Source organism: Polypterus senegalus, chromosome 14 (genome assembly GCF_016835505.1).
Source record: "Polypterus senegalus isolate Bchr_013 chromosome 14, ASM1683550v1, whole genome shotgun sequence".
Taxonomy (NCBI): domain Eukaryota; kingdom Metazoa; phylum Chordata; class Cladistia; order Polypteriformes; family Polypteridae; genus Polypterus; species Polypterus senegalus.
The window spans coordinates 82629268-82649533 of record NC_053167.1 but is presented as its reverse complement, the minus strand read 5'-3'; the positions used below and the strand labels follow the sequence as shown (position 1 = coordinate 82649533).

Genomic DNA, 20266 nt, shown 5'->3' with positions numbered 1-20266 from the left:
GTTAGAGCAAGATCAACACTTCCAACAAAATATGAACCCTATTAAAGAATGCACAATAAATATGCTCTAGTACAATATTACTATGAAGCATTATTCAAAGCAGTAAAAAGGACTGATAATATATTTTCCTCAACTGAGTCAAAAGGAAATATGTAACATTTCAAAAAGACTAAGTAAAAATTACAATCAGTGCCACACAAAAGGACATTCTTATAGTGTCTCACCAAACATGGAATGATGAAAAGAAGATCAAAATTATATTAAAAAGGTACAACTTTTCTCTGAAGCACACAAGGATAAAGACAAAGTAGACAAAGAGAAAATAAATACTGCTGTTAATCTGGGCCTTCCTATAAAGTTATTTGGATTACTGATTGATGGCCAGTGGCTAAAGGTAAGTATGTAGTTTGTCTGTTTATATATGTATATACATATCCAAACATACACAAACTGTCATATGTTTTACATATACAAAATACAATGAAACATTATTTATCCTGTCTGACTTCCAGAATTATTAGATATTCTCATTTTGAACTTAGTCAGATCTTTTGTAGTATGCAGTTACATTAAACAACTTATTGTGCAAAAAACACTGATGATTGCTTCATTTGTACCATTAAAAAGGGATACTGTTCCCTTAGTGAATTAGGCATAATTTAAGAGGTAATAAAGATCACCTACTTTAATGCAGCCTGAATTAGGTCAGCACTGCACACTGTAAATGTAATTCTTGCCCTTAGCATCACAGTTAAGTTTTCAAAATACATACAAGAGACATATCAATGTTTAAAAAAATGTTTAGTGGTAGATAAACACAAATATAAATGCGTCAGCTTTGGTGATTACATTTTCACTCTGTTTAAAATAACTGGTTGACAAGAGAATATGTGTACATTGATGTGAAAATCATTAAGGGGGAAAGAATTATTCACACACATACACACAAAGATCACCCCAACATGGAGTCATGCTTATGGAGCACATACCAACGTATGAACACATAAAGAGAAAGGATTAACGATCATCCTCCTCCAGGGCAGGGTTGTGCAGTAAGTGGAGCCTTTCCCAGTCAACACCAGGTTCAGGGAAGGAACAACATCTAGACAGGGAATCAGTGCATCAACAGGATGAACACACACACACTTGGGCCAATTTCATAATGCCAGTTCACCTTACTTTCATGTCTATGGACTGTGGAAGAAAACCGGAGAACCTAGAGGATGTTCAGGTGGACGAAGGGAGGACATGCCATCTCCATGCATTGAATACCCAGGACATGAAACCCAGTCTAGATTAACAACCCCTGGCCTTTAATTAGGTTTTGATAGACAATCTGATAATTTTCATTATTAAAGTTAAAGAGTAATACAGAGAAACAGAAAGAAGCAAAACATTTTCATTGTATTTTATACATAAAAGTAAAACACGGGGATAGTATATATGCTTTGTCACAGCTCTAGTGAACTGAATTGAATCTTGGAATCTCTATACTCATCTTTTGCAACAGTCTAATTGTAATGTAGAGCCTTTGCATTTTCTCTGATGAAAAAAAAATCCATTCATACACATAGTTATCGCCAACAAGACCTGTGAGTTGAGGGTGTCAGTTTAAATTAGCCCATTGTGAGTGTGGGGGCGACTATTAGTATGCTATGTGAATTTATCATATTCATTTTACTGATTACCATAACAGTCCCGTAAATGGATTTAATTATATAATGTTACCCTGGTTGGGTTGCTGCCCGGTGTTGTAATGCAAGGAGCCCAGTACCATAAGATACCGGCAGAGCAGCAGCCTCTTCATAACTCACTTCTTTAGGCACCTTCCAAAGCAACTGTAGGTGAAAACAAGCATTTAATTGTTTAATGAACAAATAATTATAAGAATTTACAGTGTGCTACACCAGCTACACATATTTTAATCATCTGCTACTTAATCTAAACTGACACTTATTTTTAGAAATGCTAATATTTTATCCTGAATACTGTTACTCATTAATTCATTCAAATTTTAAAAATAAAGTATGCACCTTTTGATTTATGATGCACTCCTCTGCCATGCCTTTTCCCTCAGTAACTGCAATAACACGGTCACCCTGAGGATGAAAATTATACATATAAAGATTAAGATATATACAAAATAAAATAAAGATACACAGATACGAGAAAAACTCTTACTCACACATACAAGGATATTTCATTACTGTAAAAAGATTATTAGAAGGGAAGAATTATTTGCAATATTCAACATATCAATAATATTTTTTAAAGTAACACTTTTATTATGATGAAATGAGAAAAACAAGTTAAAAGAACAAAGACATTCATAAAACTATATTCATTAATTACAGAGGTTTACTGAAAATAACTTTATATTGTATTTTTCCCTTTTGATTTTTAATAAAATTTTATCATAAAACATGATTATTGATATATAATGGTAATTATAAACTTGTACAATGATTAAAGCATAACTATAATTATATACAGTATGTAGCAGAATTTTCCACAGATTTTCCAAAAGATGTAGGCTCTATGTGTAAAAACAAGCTTTTTACTGCTCAGTTATTATCATAACCATCTTGGAAAATCATTTAAAAACTGTCCTCAATAGAATCATTTCACTTCTTAATCTAGGTAAAAGATTGAAAGTTAGCAATTGAGAGTTGGCAAATGTGCATGAAAGACTATATTGATTTTATTATTTTGAAAACTTCCAGCAACAATCCTCAAATCTTTTAATTAATCCACTGGTGCAAAAATATCTAGCTACAATATATAAAATAGAAGAATGACACAGCTGGCACAAAAACTACACAGAACAATGACAATTATAAATAAATATGTTCTAGTTCCAAATAAAAAATACAAAATACATAAATAAATATCAGACATAAAAAACACAACTTGAAGCAGACAGAGCCAGTGACAGTCAAACTGAATCACTAATACAACTGGGTCTGGGTGCTCACAAATTGTTTTTTATTGCACGCCACACAGATGGCTATGTACGTAATGCCAGTTTAATGGCCCTGGAGGTTGACACTATTTAAGAGACTGGAGGTAAGACAATCAGAACTATGATATCACTCACTGGGTTCGCCCAGTTTGTTACTGAGGTTTGTCATAAATGTCCTGCATTAAGAGGAGTGTGGTTCCAGTGGCAAACTGGTTCATCTTAACCAGCCATTAAAGTACCCTTTCAGGCTATAACTGAGCAAATGGAGAGCTGCAGCTAAACGTTCTGTTCTGCACTGTTCACCTGTTAGTGAGAATCTGAAGGGTCATTCTGACTTTTTGCTTTTTCAGAACGCTATGGTTAATGGGTTAATGTACTACAAAGTCCTTTATTTTTAACTAATACACAATTATTACCAGGTTTTGACTTGGGAAAATTTAAAATGTACTGCACAGTCTGTTTGGTGCTGGCATTCATGACATAATTTAAAAAAGATATACAGTCTCTCAGTTAATGGTGAATTCCTGAAGGTTTCAAATGACGCTCATGAATATGTGGTTTTAAACAGATGTTTATTATCTTTTTAGATAGAGCTGTGGTTAACATTAGGATTACATTTTTTTTTCAGATGCTTTTCAATTTTAGTCATTCTTACATGTGAAAGCATATTACATAGAAAGAGAACTAAAAATTAAAGAGGTCAGAGATGGCCCGAGGGAAAATAAGTTTCAGTGCACAAAGTAAAATAGCTTGGCATTTATTCCATGTTGAGGAATGGTGTCAATGTCAGAAGGTTAATTTGATAATCAAAAAGACAAGAGATTGAAAAAGGAAGAGAGGAAGGTAAATTGCTTACAACAGAAAATAATTTTGATATAACTTACCTTAGTGTGTACTTATTCATCCATTTCAAACACAATTTAATATAAATATTTTATGAAGAGACAGTTCTGGTTTACTGGAAAATGAGATGATTTTTCCACTAAGGGAATGTCATCAATCGATATTTGTTGTCCAATACCTAACTGCTAAGGACATAAAGTTCTTTTTGACCTAACAAATTGAGAATTAGTGCTTTATGTTTAGACTGTCCAACAGAATTACTACTTCCTTTCCAATAAATTAGTATGAAAGGAAAAGGGAACAAACCCTGTAATGACATAGTAATCATCAAAGGCACTGCTAGAGCTGAATAATTAAGAATATCGTCATTTCTCTAAACAATGCAATGCAATATTAGTAAATATATTGTAAAAAAGTATTTTTTACTACTAGATAATGGAGAATTACTGGAAAGGAATATGAGAACTAAGCACCTGTGATGTTAAACCGGAAGTGAAATAGATGGTGCAACAGGAACATCTTTAAACACCTGACATACCAACCATGTTAGTATTCCAAAATCCTGCAGAATCCCAGACAACAATCAACGTCCTTGTTTAAAATCAAGATAGTCTTAGAGAGAGAGGTTTAAATAAATTTATAAATATTACTGCAGGTGAAAACAAAGCAATGTATGCACTAGAGAATACAACATTAGTGTAAAACATATACATGTCACTAATTTAACTGTCTTCATAAAAAATAAACTCAATATTAAACTTACCTTCTGAAAATTTGTAACACTAGATCCAGTTTCGATCACACTGCCAGAAAACTCCATGCCTATTAACATATAATTTTGATTTACAGTACTAAAGGAATGTTTTTTTAAGCATACAATAAATATGACATGTCAGGTGTACAGTAGGTAACTTTTCCTAACCTTTATTAAATCTATACATTTAGAACAAAATACATACATATGAAGTCATTTGTATTTACTGTGTAATGTCTATTAAAAATAAAGTTCTAGCTATCTATCTAATAAGTACTCACCTGGAGTGAAAGGTAAAGAAAGTTGTTCTTGATATAGGCCCTGACATGCCAGGATATCAGCAAAATTCACTCCACAGCAATGAATGGACACCCTCACCTAGACAAAAGTTATTATACAATAATGAGCTATGATGGTCACATATCCTTTGAAAGGCCAGATTAGGTTTTCCTGTTTGTCAGAACTCTCCAAAATGTACAGTAAAATAAACATTTGGAAAGCATGTTTCTCTTTTTTGCTTTGCACCCTCCTCCACCATAACCTATCGTCTATGTTGGAGGAGTGAAAGCTTTAGATTCGTCAAAACTTTCGATCTCTAATTTTCAATGAATCTCAATGTTTCAGGGGCCCCCAATATCGAAAACATCAATATCCCGATGATGGGTCTGTATCCGAGTGTCACAGTTTCTTGAGGATAGTCTAGAACACAAATGTTAGACAGACAAATGCCAAACTCGAAGCTTAAGCCTATTATGAGATGATGATGGGCTAATTGGTTTTTGAGCCAAATAGTGCAAGAGAAAGAAGCACTCTACAGGAACCCTCAAATTAATTTTTGATATCATCCCAAGAATTATGGCAAATACCGTAATTCTGCAATTAATTATGAATTCTTCTCATCAATTGCTATCGTAATCACTGATTTTATGGTTCCTAGGGTGCAAAGTCTACTGACACTGATGTCCAAATTTTTCAGTCATTTTGCCTATGACACAGATTTTAATACTTTCATCTGATTCTATCTTTACTGGGCAGTTTCTTATTAATACTCCCCAATGGAAGCAAATAATGAAGGATCAGGTGACAACTAATGAAAATGGTACCATTATAAAATACTTGCATCTAGTAACTCCAGAATTTTGTCCCTATTTTAAATATTCTAGGAATCAAATTCTGTTATGGGGCTTTTCTCCATTCCTAAAATTTCTGTCTATCTAAACAATTACACGTTACATGCTTACTATGGTAAAATACTCTAAGTATAACCACACAATAATTGCCACGACCAATTATGACAATGCTTTGAACATCAAATTCAATCAGAAATAAACTCCAGTATCAAGTTTTTTGTGTAGCTTTTGCATATGCATTTTCTACAATTACAGTCTCACAGTGATGCTAGAGGTCTGCCAGGAATAATAGCTTGTTCCAAGTTGCAGTGGCACGAAGTATTACAGCAGGACAGTGGGGGGAATAAACAGAATGGAAAAGTTCCAGCAATGGCAATTAGTGATCTTTAAGCATTTAAGAAAAACACTGTATAATCATGATCTGGATTTAAATGCTGTGACTCAAGGAGCATGCCTTACACTGGCAAACATGCCATTCTACACTTAGAAACCATGTTCCTAAAACTTCAGTAGTTTTATTTATTCTCAGAATTTAAAGAAGTCTTAACATTCCAGTTCTAGTAATTATTCTTGCAGCAGAAGTTTTTTTTAACTACCTGTAGACTAGAAGAGCATGTAAAGCTGAGAATAATGGATTGTAGTAGTCACTTCTGCTTCAAAAATATATGAATATCACTAAATTTCACAGTGAGAAAACACCACAATTGGAATGTATTAACTGGAAGAAGCAGGTCTTAGACAGCTAAAATGCAAAGTTTGCGTCACTCTTGTAGGAGAGTTACAATTGTAGATTTTTTAATTATATGGCAAAAAGTTGCAGGAGAAGTAGGCAAGAGCCAATATAAAGACAGCACACTATGAAATCAGGGTATACTGTATATGCTCAGGTTGCAAAAACAACTTTTTACTCCACTACTCCTATCAGAACATGGACAAGCAATACGTTTTATGATACGCAAATGGCCATTCCAACCCTGACTATTATGATAATATAGTACAAAGCACATAAAACTGTCTCCACTATCCCACCAGTAAATACACATTATGTTGTACAGGTATGAATAACTGTGAGTCAATTTACAGAATATTGCAAAAATAATTCAATTCACCATAAAAAGATTTTTTATTTGTAGAAAACTGTATGCACATTATAATCTGCTAAGCAGATATTTTTGTTAGATATTGCACTACAGAAAACTGCCTCATCTTGTAAAATTCAGAATTTCACCATTGTAAAATATGTTTAATAGATTTAATGATTACGTTTAAATTGCCCACAAGGCTCTTTTGGTTGGCATGTACCAAGTTACTAAGGAAGCAGATTTAGATAAGGTGATATGGATTTAAAAACATTACAGACTGGAATCAATTATAAAAATTCCAATCTCTCTGCTCCTGATAGATATGGTCCAAAGAAAAATGCAAAAAAACAAAAAAAAAAAAAGAAGACCTTCCCTTTCAAAGGAGTTGGAGTAAAATTTAAACAAAAAATACAAGCATTTTCCAGGACATTCTAAATAGATGAATGTGATTAATGAATTAGTCAATATCCCTAAGCATTAGTTTCCAATTTACACTCCTTGTCATCAAAACACGTGAATTCATAAAATTAACACTTACTATTACTATATTCAATTACATTCAAGCAGCAATATAGCAATGCTTATAAAGTGCAATGACAGAGACAACAGCATCGAATCCACAAATCCCTTCTTGCGTGTTAAAGATGCAATAGCACTACAAGAATGCATGCATCCCTGCTTCAACTGTTCAAGCAAAGATGACATTATCAACAGTAAGTGAAGTTTTTCAGGTGACATACTTCGCTTCCTCCTGAGCTAGTAGATATTCTGAAGCAAAACCCTTGTATTAGACCACACCTTTCTACTGACATAATGTACTGCATATTAGAAACACAGGAGTGTCAATACTAATGTTATACCACAGTGAAGAGACATAAACATGGGTCATGTTTAGAAAGTAACTGAAGTGACAACATCATGAATGTATCAGACTGAATGTCATTATTTGTTAATGTGTCAGGTAAACAAACATCTTTTTTTTACAAGCATGGAAAATAATATATACTGTGCATACATGTATTTCATTTAATAAATTTATCAGATCATAAAAATGCATTGTCTTTGTCTTTATCTGAAAGTGGACACTGCAAAATAAAACATAAATATATTTTTAAATATGTACATCTTCAAACATCAAGGCATTTAAAAAAAGTTCAGCTCATTATCTCCACACAGCAAAACATTTAACATTACTTAGATGCCTAGTTCAACTTTTCAATGAATGTGTTAATAGACATTTTTTAGCAAACTATTCCCGCACTGGGCCCACCCTAGAACTTCAAATCCACCTGTACTAATACTGGACTTCAGAATAGTAACAGAGGCTATTTAATGGATCATCAAAGCTTAAATTATAAAATGAAAAACATAATTTCCAACAATGTCACAAGGATTCAGTTTTAGTACTCTTTAGTCATATATGTAGCAATACTGCCTCTTGCTTAAATGGCACAAATTCCAGACTCCACTCAGTCTGTTGCTTTGCTAAAAATGATTTACTATTCTAGAATCCCTTGATTTACTTCAGTGAGAGTTAACATAATCATTTTTGGTTAATTTATGATTAAATAAATCAATATTAATACAAAATTAGAAATTAACAAGTATTTCATATGTTTTATGTTTTTCTGTACATAAATCTTACTGTTAAAGAATTTTTTTAAATGGTATTTAAGCAGTCGCCCAGCTGCACAAAAAGAGCTAACAGGATGCAATTGTTGATTAACATTTACTTTAAAAGATTTCTTCCCTGCCTTCAAAGGTAAAGTGATAACAATAATAGACATATGGACACAAATGTAAACACATCTAGACTAAGCTGAATACAAGTACACTTTAAACTGACACTGCACATCTCATCCCACCTTAAAAATGTCATCAGTAACTTTTTTACTGTCTAAATTTGGAAGATGATTTTAAATAGTGCTATGCTACTTCTGCCTTACAAACCTAACTTTAAAGATAGGTTCTCAAGTGGCATTTCAATTTATTTTTAATGCAGTGAATGTTGGCAGGAATCACTATGACCTTTTACTTTTAGACATTGTAGAGGTGTATCTATGAAAAATTGAAGCTTCTTGTGAAAAAAAAAAATGTAATAAAATATTGTAGCATGTTTCAAAATACAGTATAATCGTATTTGGTTTTATGTTGTATCTTTATATCAGCATCTATTTCTAGTGTTTACAGTTTTAAAATCAGGGATACTTCTTGAAATCCAAGGAGTTGAATTCTTAACTTGTTCAGGTGTTGACAGTTGAAACACAGTACAGTAACTCAAATCAAAGTATGTTCCAATTTTAATAGTAGACCTTAACAATGAAAAACAAAACTCTACGGAATAAAACAATCATGTTTTAGTAATTTCATCTGGGAAGTGGAAAGTTTCAGTGTATTAGTATTAGAACATAAGAAATCTGACAAATGAGAATTTAATCCATCATTCTTGCTTGGTTTTGTTACCTCAGAATGAAATATAACACTCAAAAACGTACTAAAAAAAAACCTGACAATAGCTTGTTTTAACTTGGAAAGAGTTTGAAAATAGAAATGGGCATCAGAACAGCATCTGAAGTCCAATTGTGTTTTCATTTGTGCATTTAGTAGAAACACAACACAAAGTGCCTTCTTTTCAAAAGTAAGTAACACTGATAATTAAATATGGGCAGATACTAAGGTTCTCTAATAGAATCAGTATTTAAAAAAAAGCTTTATTAATTCTAAATTAGAATTTAAAAAATACAATGAGGGCAAAAACTGAACATTGTAAAAATCACAATACCAAATTTGCTCAAATTCATTGTCAAAATTAGATAAAATAAAACTTCCATATTTGGCAGGGAATCATTTTTGACCACTGAGACCTAGCCAAAAATAAGAAGACTAAGGCAGCCAGACTTTTTATAAATGGACTGATTCAGAGGTGAGATTCTAGCTGCCAGAGAACATGGCCCCATGGTTAAAATGAAAAAGTACAGAAAGGCAAAGGACCATGTGATCAAAACATAAGGCAAGGGAACCAAGCTGAAGCTGCTAGTCAAAAGGCAGCTGAAATTCAAAGGCTGGAGGTTAAAAATATTGAAACTCAAAGTACTGCAAATTTAGGAGCCTATTTAAGTCTGCCAGCATTAATAACAGATATACTTTGGGAAACAGCATGACAACGATATAGCTTGGAATAGGACAAATAGGAATGTAAACGTGTGACCACAAGCACAGAGGATGGCCTTGGGGTAGAGGCAAGACAGTCTGCTTTCCCTCTTTTATGACTAAGCACTTAGTAAACACACCATCATTTAAAGAGCTATTTTAAAAAAGAAACAAAAAAAGTGAAAAATGCTTTTGTAAATTAAAATTTTAAAATACTGATTTACCTCCTCCGGCTTAAGTTCAGGTCTTGATAGTGTTTGGACTTCCAGTGGCTTCTTTAGTTCTGTGCACACTACAGCACGATACTTCCTAGAATGTTCTGTTGAGACACTGTTCACATACTGGGACCTTCCCAGGACTTCAAGTCCACTTGTACTCCGTCTGTATTAATAGAAGAAAGGTGCAAGTTAACACTGGACCTCAGAATTCTAACAGGTGATGTGAACCATCAAAAGTAATGATCTACAGGAAGCCAAGCATATCATTATTTAGTGATATGCTATCTTCCCGTTAATAATGCGAGGGTGTTCCTTTGATGTCCCAACAACATGTGTGTTAGGTTACTTGGTGATTCTGAATTAACCTTGTGGGAGAGTGTGGGTGCATGCTAAGTGGGTTGTGCTTTGTAACCCATATCAAGAACTCTATACTAATGTCTGGTGCAATGCGCATTCTGATAAATAGCCTGCAATGACTGAATTTGCTGTTAGTTTCAAAAATACTATTTCTTCTATCCACCCATTTCAAACCCATTTAATCAAGTTCAGGACTGTTGAAATGCCATAAATTAAGAGCTGCGTCTCTATTCAGTTTTAGACCCTAAATAAGTATTGAGTATTGAGTGAACTGCTGGTATTTTGGATCTGATGTTGTGGCTAAGATAAGTATAAATAACAAGGCGACAAATTCAATCTGTCCTAGTGACTCTCTATGCCGCAATCAGTAAGTGACTTCAGCTCTATGTGCTCATTCCTTTAACCCTATGAAAAAAACTGTGCCTTATTTTTTTCATTTGCTTTAGATAAGAATATCCCTTAACTAAATACTGTAAATGTAAATATAAGAAGTTCACCATCTATTTTTAACTGCAGCTGCTGTTTCTGTCTGTTGCTTCATAAAATGACTCCTGCACTTGCTTTCCATCAAAAATTATCTCCTGAGATTCTGCTCTCCAATATTGACAAACAGGTGAAACCAACAATAATACTGCATCAAGAACACACAGCCTGACTGCTTGATTCCAAGTGTCTTTACAAATCACCCGTGAACTCAAAAGAAGGCCTATACACTGCTTACATCAAACATAAGTCTAAGATATTTGCAGAATTATCCACACAGAATATATGGTGAAAATTGCAATGCTAGTAATTGTTTTTATGTATTCATTTTTTTCTCTGCACAACAACCATTTCTTCCGGCCATTTGATATTCACCCACATGCTGTTACTTATTTCAGATGGAAGTTTCCAAGTCACATTGAAAACTGTCATCAGCCTTAAATGTGATACATGCTTGCACTTCTCCTGCCTTCCAGTACACCTCAGACACTGTTCTACACAAAAGTCAAGTACTACACACTACAACATAATCCAATCAACACAACTGTGCTTAAAAATCATACAAAACAACCAATGCTTCAACTACACAACATAAGCTAAAACCATGCAGACATTATAGTATTATGACAGCTTTGCTGAATAAGTTTCCATCGGAAAGGGGCTCAATTAAATCTTGAAATTTCTTGCTTGTTTCCAGGTATCTTCAGAAACAGCTGCTAAAACATGAATTCTGGTGGCAGAGCAACAATAAATTTGCACCTCTTCTTTGGCAACTTATTTATTTTTGCCCTCGTCTGTCCTTTGCTCACTTAAATTACGAACATCACATTCTCAAAACCATTTAATCCAAGTCAGGGTCACAAAGGTGGGAGAGCCACGTGATCACACATGAAGTCTTTATGTTCTCCCCATGTCTGCAAGTGATTTCCTCCCATAACCCTAAAGATGTGCTAGTTAAGTTGACTGGCTGTTCAGAAATTACTCTTATTTGAATATGCATGTGAGGAGTAGTAGTAGTACCAGTGTGATATGTGGTGCGTGAGTAAGTAAGTGGGGTCCTGCAATGGATGGAAACCCTGTCTAAAGTTTCCAGGATAGAACCAATTGCATATGCTCCATGCCCAACTGTAAAAAAGGATTACCTGTGCTTGAAAATTAAACAACTGAAGAGTAAAATCTTAAGCACCTAAATAAATAAAATATGGACTTCAAATATAAATATTTGACAGATGACTGGCATCTATTAGGCTCCAGAATGAAAACAAAGATCTTTGTATGATGAAGTAATTTATTATAATACCAATCTTGCCTGAAGAAGGGGCCTGAGTTGCCTCAAAAGCTTGCATATTGCAATATTTCTAGTCAGCCAATAAAAAGTATAATTTTGCTTAATTTTATATATTTGGACTTCCTTAGTGTCTTCAACACCATCCAACCTCTGCTCCTTAGGGACAAGCTGACTGAGATGGAAGTAGACTCACACCTGATGGCATGGATTGTGGACTATCTTACAGACAGACCTCAGTATGTGCGTCTTGGGAACTGCAGGTCTGACATTGTGGTCAGCAACACAGGAGCGCCGCAGGGGACTGTACTTTCTCCGGTTCTGTTCAACCTATATACATCAGACTTCCAATACGATTCAAGAGTCCTGCCACGTGCAAAAGATCGCTGATGACACTGTTATCGTGGGCTGCATCAGGAGTGGGCAGGAGGAGGAGTACAGGAAGCTAATCAAACACTTTGTTAAATGGTGTGACTCAAACCACTTAAACCTGAACACCAGCAAGACCAAGGAGCTGGTGGTGGATTTTAGGAGACCCAGGCCCTTCCTGGACCCTGTGATCATCAGAGGTGACTGTGTGCAGAGGGTATAGACCTATAAATACCTGGGAGTGCAGCTGGATGACAAATTGGACTGGACTACCAATACTGATGCTCTGTGTAAGAAAGGTCAGAGCCGACTATACTTTCTTAGAAGGTTGGCGTCCTTCAACATCTGCAATAAGATGCTGTAGATGTTCTACCAGACGGTTGTGGCGAGTACCCTCTTCTACGTGGTGGTGTGCTGGGGAGGCAGCATAAAGAAGAAGGACATCTCATGCCTGGAAAAACTTGTAAAGAAGGCAGGCTCCATTGTAGGATTAAAGTTGGACAGTTTAACATCTGTGGCAGAGCGACGGGCACTAAGCAAACTCCTGTCAATCATGAAGAATCCACTGCATCCACTGAACAGTGTCATCTCCAGACAGAGGAGTAGCTTCAGTGAAAGACTTTTGTCACTGTCTTGCTCCACTGACAGACTGAGGAGATCATTCCTCCCCTACACTATGCGACTTTCACTTCCACCCGGGGGAGTAAATGCTAACATTATTCAAAGTTATTGTCTGTTTTTACATGCATTTTTATTACTCTTTAATTTAATATTGTTTTTTTTTTTTTTGTTTGTGTTTTGTATCAGTATGATGCTGCTGGATTATATGAATTTCCCCTTGAGATTAATAAAGTATCTATCTATCTATAATAACAATGTAAGATGGGTGGCATGGTGGTGCAGTTGTAGCGCTGCTACCTCACAGTAAGGAGAGCACAGTTCGTGTCCCATGGTGTTTGCATGTTCTCCCTATGTCTGCATGGATTTCCTCCGGTTTTCTCACACAGTCCAAGACATGTATGTTAAGTGGATTAGTGATATTAAACTGGCCCAAGTGTCAAGGGCAAGGGGGACTTTATTATCCCTGGGGGAAATCTGTTTGCAGCAGGCAAGGACAAAAACAAAAGACAATGTTAAAGAGATCCAGTAGATAAAGACTCAAAACTTAACAACCAATGTTACTGAATAAACACACACTCAAGATTAGTACAGAGAAGAATAATTACTTTTAACAGTACACAAAACGATAATACAGAATTCATCATTTAGCAGCATCCCTACAAGTAACAGAATTTAAAAAGCGTATAGCTCTAGGAATAAAAGAGTTCTTGAATCTGTTGCTCTTTACCTTGCTCTTAACCTAAATCTGCAGCCTGATGGCAACAGCTGGAGTTCTGAGTAAAGAGCATGGCTACAGTCTGACAGAATCCAGTTGGCTTTAATTCAAACCTATTAGCCATACGTTTCAGTGATAGAGGTCTGCTGTGAAGCAATAATTTTACTGCTAAGTTTTACTGTGTTGTTAAGATGGTTTATATTTTTACTGTATAGTAGTGTGTTTTGTGTGTGTTTGTCCTGTGGTGGACTGGTGCCTTGTTCAGAGTTTGTTCTTGCCTTGCGCCCTATGCTAGCTGGGATAGGCTCCAACAACCGCCGTGACCCTATTCAGGATTTAGCGGATTAGAAAATGTCTGGCTAAAAACATAAGTCACTATATTAACGCGTGACAATGCTGGCAAAGTTTCTATAAAACCGAGTAGTCTGGACGGAAGGTGCCCTCATAAAAAGTGACTTTCTCTTCCGATTTTCCCAATAATAACAACGCCCTTACACAACGGAAAAATACATTTAGAGAAACGGCTCTGTAACACTAACTCTTAAAATGACACCCGATCAGCTATAAAACAAAGCCTGGATCCAAAGGGCAGTTCTAAAATGAAGGCGCAGCCGTGGGAGCGCACAAGGCAGTTCAGATGTATTCTACGCCCCTGCTAATTCCAACGGCGTGCCTCATTGGGTCACGCATTGATTTTCTTTGACTTTTTGTCTGTTTAACCCAGTAGTTCCTTGCTGCCACACCTGCATGGTATTTGTACATAAGTGCACCGCCACATCTGCATGTACACGTACGTAAATACATCGCCGCCACTACTATACCTGTATACTGTACGTGGAGGAAGTCAAAAGCTCGCTTCATCTGCACGAGATCATAAGACGTCGGCAAACGTGTCACTTAAATTTAATAAAGACGTCACCCCCCAATCTCCAAAAATTCACACCTTACAAGCTGTCTAAAAATCCTCTCGGGAACGGTCTGAAAAGCGAAGCGTGCCGCCATTACTGGTGCTTGAACTTTGTCCGTCTTAGCTAGGCACTCTGACTGTTGACTTCAATACCGCATGCTAACTTTGCGCCCCCTATTGTCCGTCTGTGGTCATTGTCTTATATTTAGGATGATAACGCGCAGTACACTAGCTGTATCGGCTATAGGAAACACCACTGGACACCTACAGTATTCTAGCGCCTTTAGTAATGAGCAATTATTTTTAAATACATACAAACTACCATTTGGGATCTTTTCTGTGTTTAGATAGCCCATTAGAGGAACATCATATAGTCATAGTCAGTTGTCGCCTCTGAAGGGCCTGGCAAAGCTGTGTTTCTACATGTTTGCATCATGCCATAAACTGATCAGGATGTAAAATGAATTTGGTAAATTGTTGGTAATTAGAAATAACTTTATAACAGGTGTTTTACAGGCACAAGAGATAACGTCCATCCATCCATCCATTATCCAACCTGCTATATCCTAACTACAGGGTCACGGGGGTCTGCTGGAGCCAATCCCAGCCAACACAGGGCCAGTCCACCACAGAGATAATGTCTCACTGATATTAATTCTTTCTTTGTGGGGAACAGATGTTCTCTCTGTGTTAACACGGGTTCTGTTTGGAGCTACCACAATTCAAAGATGAACTATTTTGTTACATAGTTATTAAGTGTCCCAGTTACAGTGTACAGGTATGTGTGTGTCTCATGGGCTGGTGTCAACCTCTCCCTCATGTTCTATAAGGCCAAGAGAAGCTCCAGCTTTCTGCATCCCTATACTGAGTAAAGTAGTTCCAGAAAATAGGTTGATTTATATTAAGAAGACAGCAACATATACAAACATATCAGAGATGCTGACATTATGGAATATTGCTTTTCTATGACTTGTGATGGTGCCTGCAGCGAAGGGTTCTTTCCAAGCCATGAATTTAGGACACATATCGAGGTGGTCATTACTTATTGAACCAGCTAAATCCACAGCAAACTTAGATTACAGGCTATAAAGATGTACAGCTATGAGGCATGAGACTATTATGGGCTAGTGTAACACCTCCTAATATACCAGGAAGGCAGAGCAGGATGAGAGTGTGTGGTCAATTCTATCTTTTTGTGCATTTTGACAAAGCTCAGATATATATTCAAATGTAACCCTTGAAATGGCACTTGTTTCCTTAATTTTGTCCTCAGTTACTGTATCATATTAACTAATTAGTAACCCCATTCATCCATCTTCCTAACCTGCTTATCCAGGGTTGCAGGGCATCTGGAGCCTATCCCAGCAATTATCGAGCAGATGGCCCCGGGATGGTGTGATAGTCCAACACAGGGTGAAAACAGACAGACACATACACACACACACACAGAGAGATATCCAATGCCAATTCACCTAACGTGCATGTCTTTAGAATGTAGGTGGAAACCGGGGCTCCCTGAGGAAATCCACACAGACACAAAGGAAAACATGCAAACTGTTTGATTTTGTTGGGGGTGAGTCACTGGATATGTCAGACTAGGTGACTGGTGATCCCGGGAATCCACTGCAACTGCCCCAGATTCACTAAAATCATGAAAACAAAGTCTACCATTGAAAATTGTCTAACTTCAAAGTGAGCAGTACATTCAGACGACCTAATTAACACTAAAATGTTGCACCTGAAAATTATTTAATGAAGGAAAATTAACAAAAAGCACGTTAATGGGGTGGGAAAGTAAGAAAAAACTGGTGTTGCCCTTGTATGAGCATTTTTATAACCTTCTTTCTGTCACTAATCTTTACCCATTCCTACAAATATAACATTTAACCGTGTGATTATTGTTGGTTTTGTTGGATATGAAAGCCACTTCATATTCTCATATGTTAAAGGACCAATACTTACGGGGGGTGAATTTATTTTCTTACCCTTCATGTGTTATATTCTTTCAGTTTAAACATACAATTTCCCTCATGCAACTTACAAACCCAGCTGGCAGAAGTCAATCTCTCCAAAATAACAAACAGGTGCTTCTGGTAAAACTCATTCCATAGTGAGAACCAATCCATCAGCATGTGACGTCCCAAACCATCGCTCACAGCGGGATACTGTAGAACTGCTGAGCTCAGCTGCAGAGTTTTGGAGCTGCTGTGCAAAATGAGTAAGCCAGGTCTCTATCCATAATACAATTAATACAAGCAACACTCCACTGATACTTTCAAGAAAGTTCTCACCAATGGCCTTTTCTTTTCTTTAAGATGTGATTAGTAAAGATAGAAGGCACAGTTTGGTTTTCCTTTTACAAAATAAAAACTAAAATACACATCAGATGGAAATGCATAGCACTGGGTAATAGACTCTGCCAAACCATGCTGGACTGTATGATTAAAAACATACTGGAAAGTAAATATTGACAAATCTAAATGCTTCCTCTTTAGTGCCTAACCTGTTGCACCATTCTGCAGACAAAGAAACAGCAGTTTTTTCATGATCAATTCTATGCTATTTACGCAAATGTTTACCATTTCTGAGGGTTATTTCATGTGTCACCCCTTCCTAGTTTTAAAGTTATTATCTCTCCTTTTAAGGGCTGTTTCCTATGTCATGTAATTGACTGCATGGTTACTGACAATGTAAATATATGCTCTCGTTCAAATGGATCAGTCACTGACTCCCTGTAACACAGAAATGATAACAGCAATGAAGAAAATGGATGAGTGAATAAGTGACTCCTTGATGCTCAGTCACAACAATGACAATAACAACATTTATTTCTATGTCTTTTTCATAAATGGAATGTTGCTCAAAATGCTTTACAATATGTCAAAGAAATGCTACAAGAAAAAAAAGTTAAATTAGGCAAGAATAATACAGAATAAGTAATAAAAAATAAATCAATACGAGCTTACATAACATAGATATATAATTTGTAGAAAAGTAAAGTCCTTTGTGGTCAGGTACAGGTTTGACAACATCACAAACTGGAAAAATGTGTGTCACCACCTTGATTGTCTTGTTTATTGTCCAACGCAAAACAAAAATCAACGCTTTTTGGTGTGTGCAACCCACAAAGCAGAAAATAAAGTCAAAATAAATTAGTTATGCTGGTTATCTAGTAGGGCGGCATGGTGGCGCAGTGGTAGCACTGCTGCCTTGCAGTTAGGAAACCCAGGTTCATTCCCAGGTTCTCCCTGCATGGAGTTTGCATGTTCTCCCAGTGTCTGTGTGGGTTTCCTCCCACAGTGCAAAGACATGCAGGTTAGGTGGATTGGCGATTTTAATTAGTCCCTAGTGTGTGCTTGGTGTGTTGGTGTGTGTGTCCTGCAGTGGGTTGGTGCCCTGCCCAGGATTAGTTCCTGCCTTGCGGCCTGGGATTGGCTCATGCAGACCCCCGTGACCCTGTGTTTGGATTCAACAGGTTGGGAAATGGATTGATGAATGGTTATCTAGTAGCAAGGTCACTTTGATAGCAGAGCTCCATCCAACAGGTTGCACTTGCCAGAAATGATGCCTCCATCAAGGAAGATTAGGCTTTTTATGGAGGCTGAACCGGAAGGGGCAGAATCCGTTGCACTCACTGGGCATTTTTGACACTGTTAATGATAGTGACCCATCTTTTTCAGGTGGGCTATTACATACTTCAACAGAGCCTGCAAGGAGGTCCTATGCATGCATGACACCTTATATATAATATTGTATTCAAAGCCTCTAAATGGGAGTAGTTCGATAAAGTCTGATGACAAAAGAACAGTTAACCTGGAAGAAAAAAAAAAAAACACAGTTAAGACCTTCATGTTCATGAATTGGTTTATAATAATTACAGTTTACCTCATCTTTCCAGTCCTTCAAAATTCTTACATTTTAAATGATTTACATGGTCCTTTTGAGCAAATGTCATAAATCTGCTTTGAATAGTCATAGTCATTCTCCAACCCGCTATATCCTAACACAAGGTCACAGGGGTCTGCTGGAGCCAATCCCAGCCAGCACAGGGTGCAAGACAGGAACAAGTCACCGGCAGGACACCAGCCCACCACAGGGCGCACACACCCATACCCACACACCAAGCACACACTAGGGACAATTTAAGATCGCCAATGCACCTAACCTGCATGTCTTTGGACTGTGGGAGGAAACCGGAGCACCTGGAAGAAACCCATGCAGACACAGGGAGATCATGCAAACTCCACACAGGGAGGACCTGGGAAGTGAACCCAGGTCTCCTTACTGCGAGGCAGCAGCACTATCACTGAGCCACCATGCAGCCCCTGCTTTGAATAGTTACATCAATTTTTCTGTAGTCATAATGGAAAACTCTAGAAAGAATGGATCGTAACCTGGCTTTTTTCCTACCTCATGTGCAATCATAATTCTGCTTTATTAAAAAAAAGATTAAGTCTTTTGAAATGAGTCTGCTAATCCTAGTTCCACTTACTGGCTTTCAAGTAAATGATACCATGAAAGCAATTTAGAAGGCAGTTATACTGTAGACACTATTTAATTTATAGAGAACCTTTCACAGCAAGTACCATTACAAAGCTTTTCACAAAATAAAGAAAATACAAAGCAGTGTAAGATAACTAGGTAGTTAATGGTAAAATAAATGGAAGATACATTATAAGGAAGCAATCATAAACTCTGGGTATTGCCTACAAACGCTCTGGCATTTAATCATAATTAAAAATGTACTGAATGCACTTGGAAGTCTTATTGTAAAGGTTAGTGCAGTAAGTGGTGCATTAATAGTCTGACAGATTGGGGCACTATCGCTCCCTTGAACCCTTGTCCAAGACACCAGACACCAGATAAAAGTCCAAAAGTAGACTTTATTTATACTGCACAGTGCACAAAGCACCCTCCTCTTAACAATACTCATTAAATCAATCAATAATAATACAATAACAATCCTCCACTCCCAGATGTGTTGCCACCCTTCCACACAGCTCAGCATCTTGGAGTTTCCATAGTCTTTTTATATTCCCTGACCCGGAAGTGTTCCAATCCCCAGTCCATGTGACTCCTATCACTTCTGGGTCAGATCAAAAGTCCTTTTCTTCACCCCGGAAGCACATCATTCCCCTTGTCCATGTGACTCGGATGTACTTCCGGGGCGTATGGCAAATAAACATCGTTCCTCCCTGCAGCGTCATCTAGTGGCCCCCACGGTATCCAGCAGGGCTGTGGATAAAAACTCCATTGTCCAGAATTCCCTGCTGGTCTTCAGGGCCCCTCCATGCTGCAGGGAGAGCTCCATCTGGTGGCCTGGGGGTATTGGCTGGGATGAATGGCCGGCCATATTCCACAATAGGTTAACAACAGCAACAACATTTATT

The 20266-nt window shown here is 36.8% G+C and overlaps 1 protein-coding gene across 2 annotated transcripts in view; it reads right to left on the bottom strand.

Annotated features, from left to right (window-relative positions):
* Window positions 1-15019, bottom strand: part of LOC120514971 (quinone oxidoreductase-like protein 2) — a 32262-nt gene extending 17243 nt beyond the window's left edge. Inside the window, exons 1-6 of one of the 2 annotated variants that reach the window (XM_039735631.1) lie at window positions 14913-15019; window positions 10146-10302; window positions 4841-4937; window positions 4569-4627; window positions 2034-2099; window positions 1729-1838 (exon numbers count right to left, since the gene is read on the bottom strand). In XM_039735631.1, the coding sequence (XP_039591565.1) occupies window positions 1729-1838; window positions 2034-2099; window positions 4569-4627; window positions 4841-4937; window positions 10146-10302; window positions 14913-14971 (548 nt within the window). In that variant the 5' untranslated portion in view covers window positions 14972-15019. The remainder of the gene's footprint in view (window positions 1-1728; window positions 1839-2033; window positions 2100-4568; window positions 4628-4840; window positions 4938-10145; window positions 10303-14912) is intronic. The other variant, XM_039735632.1, reaches the window with a different exon arrangement.
* Between the last annotated feature and the right edge of the window lie 5247 nt (window positions 15020-20266).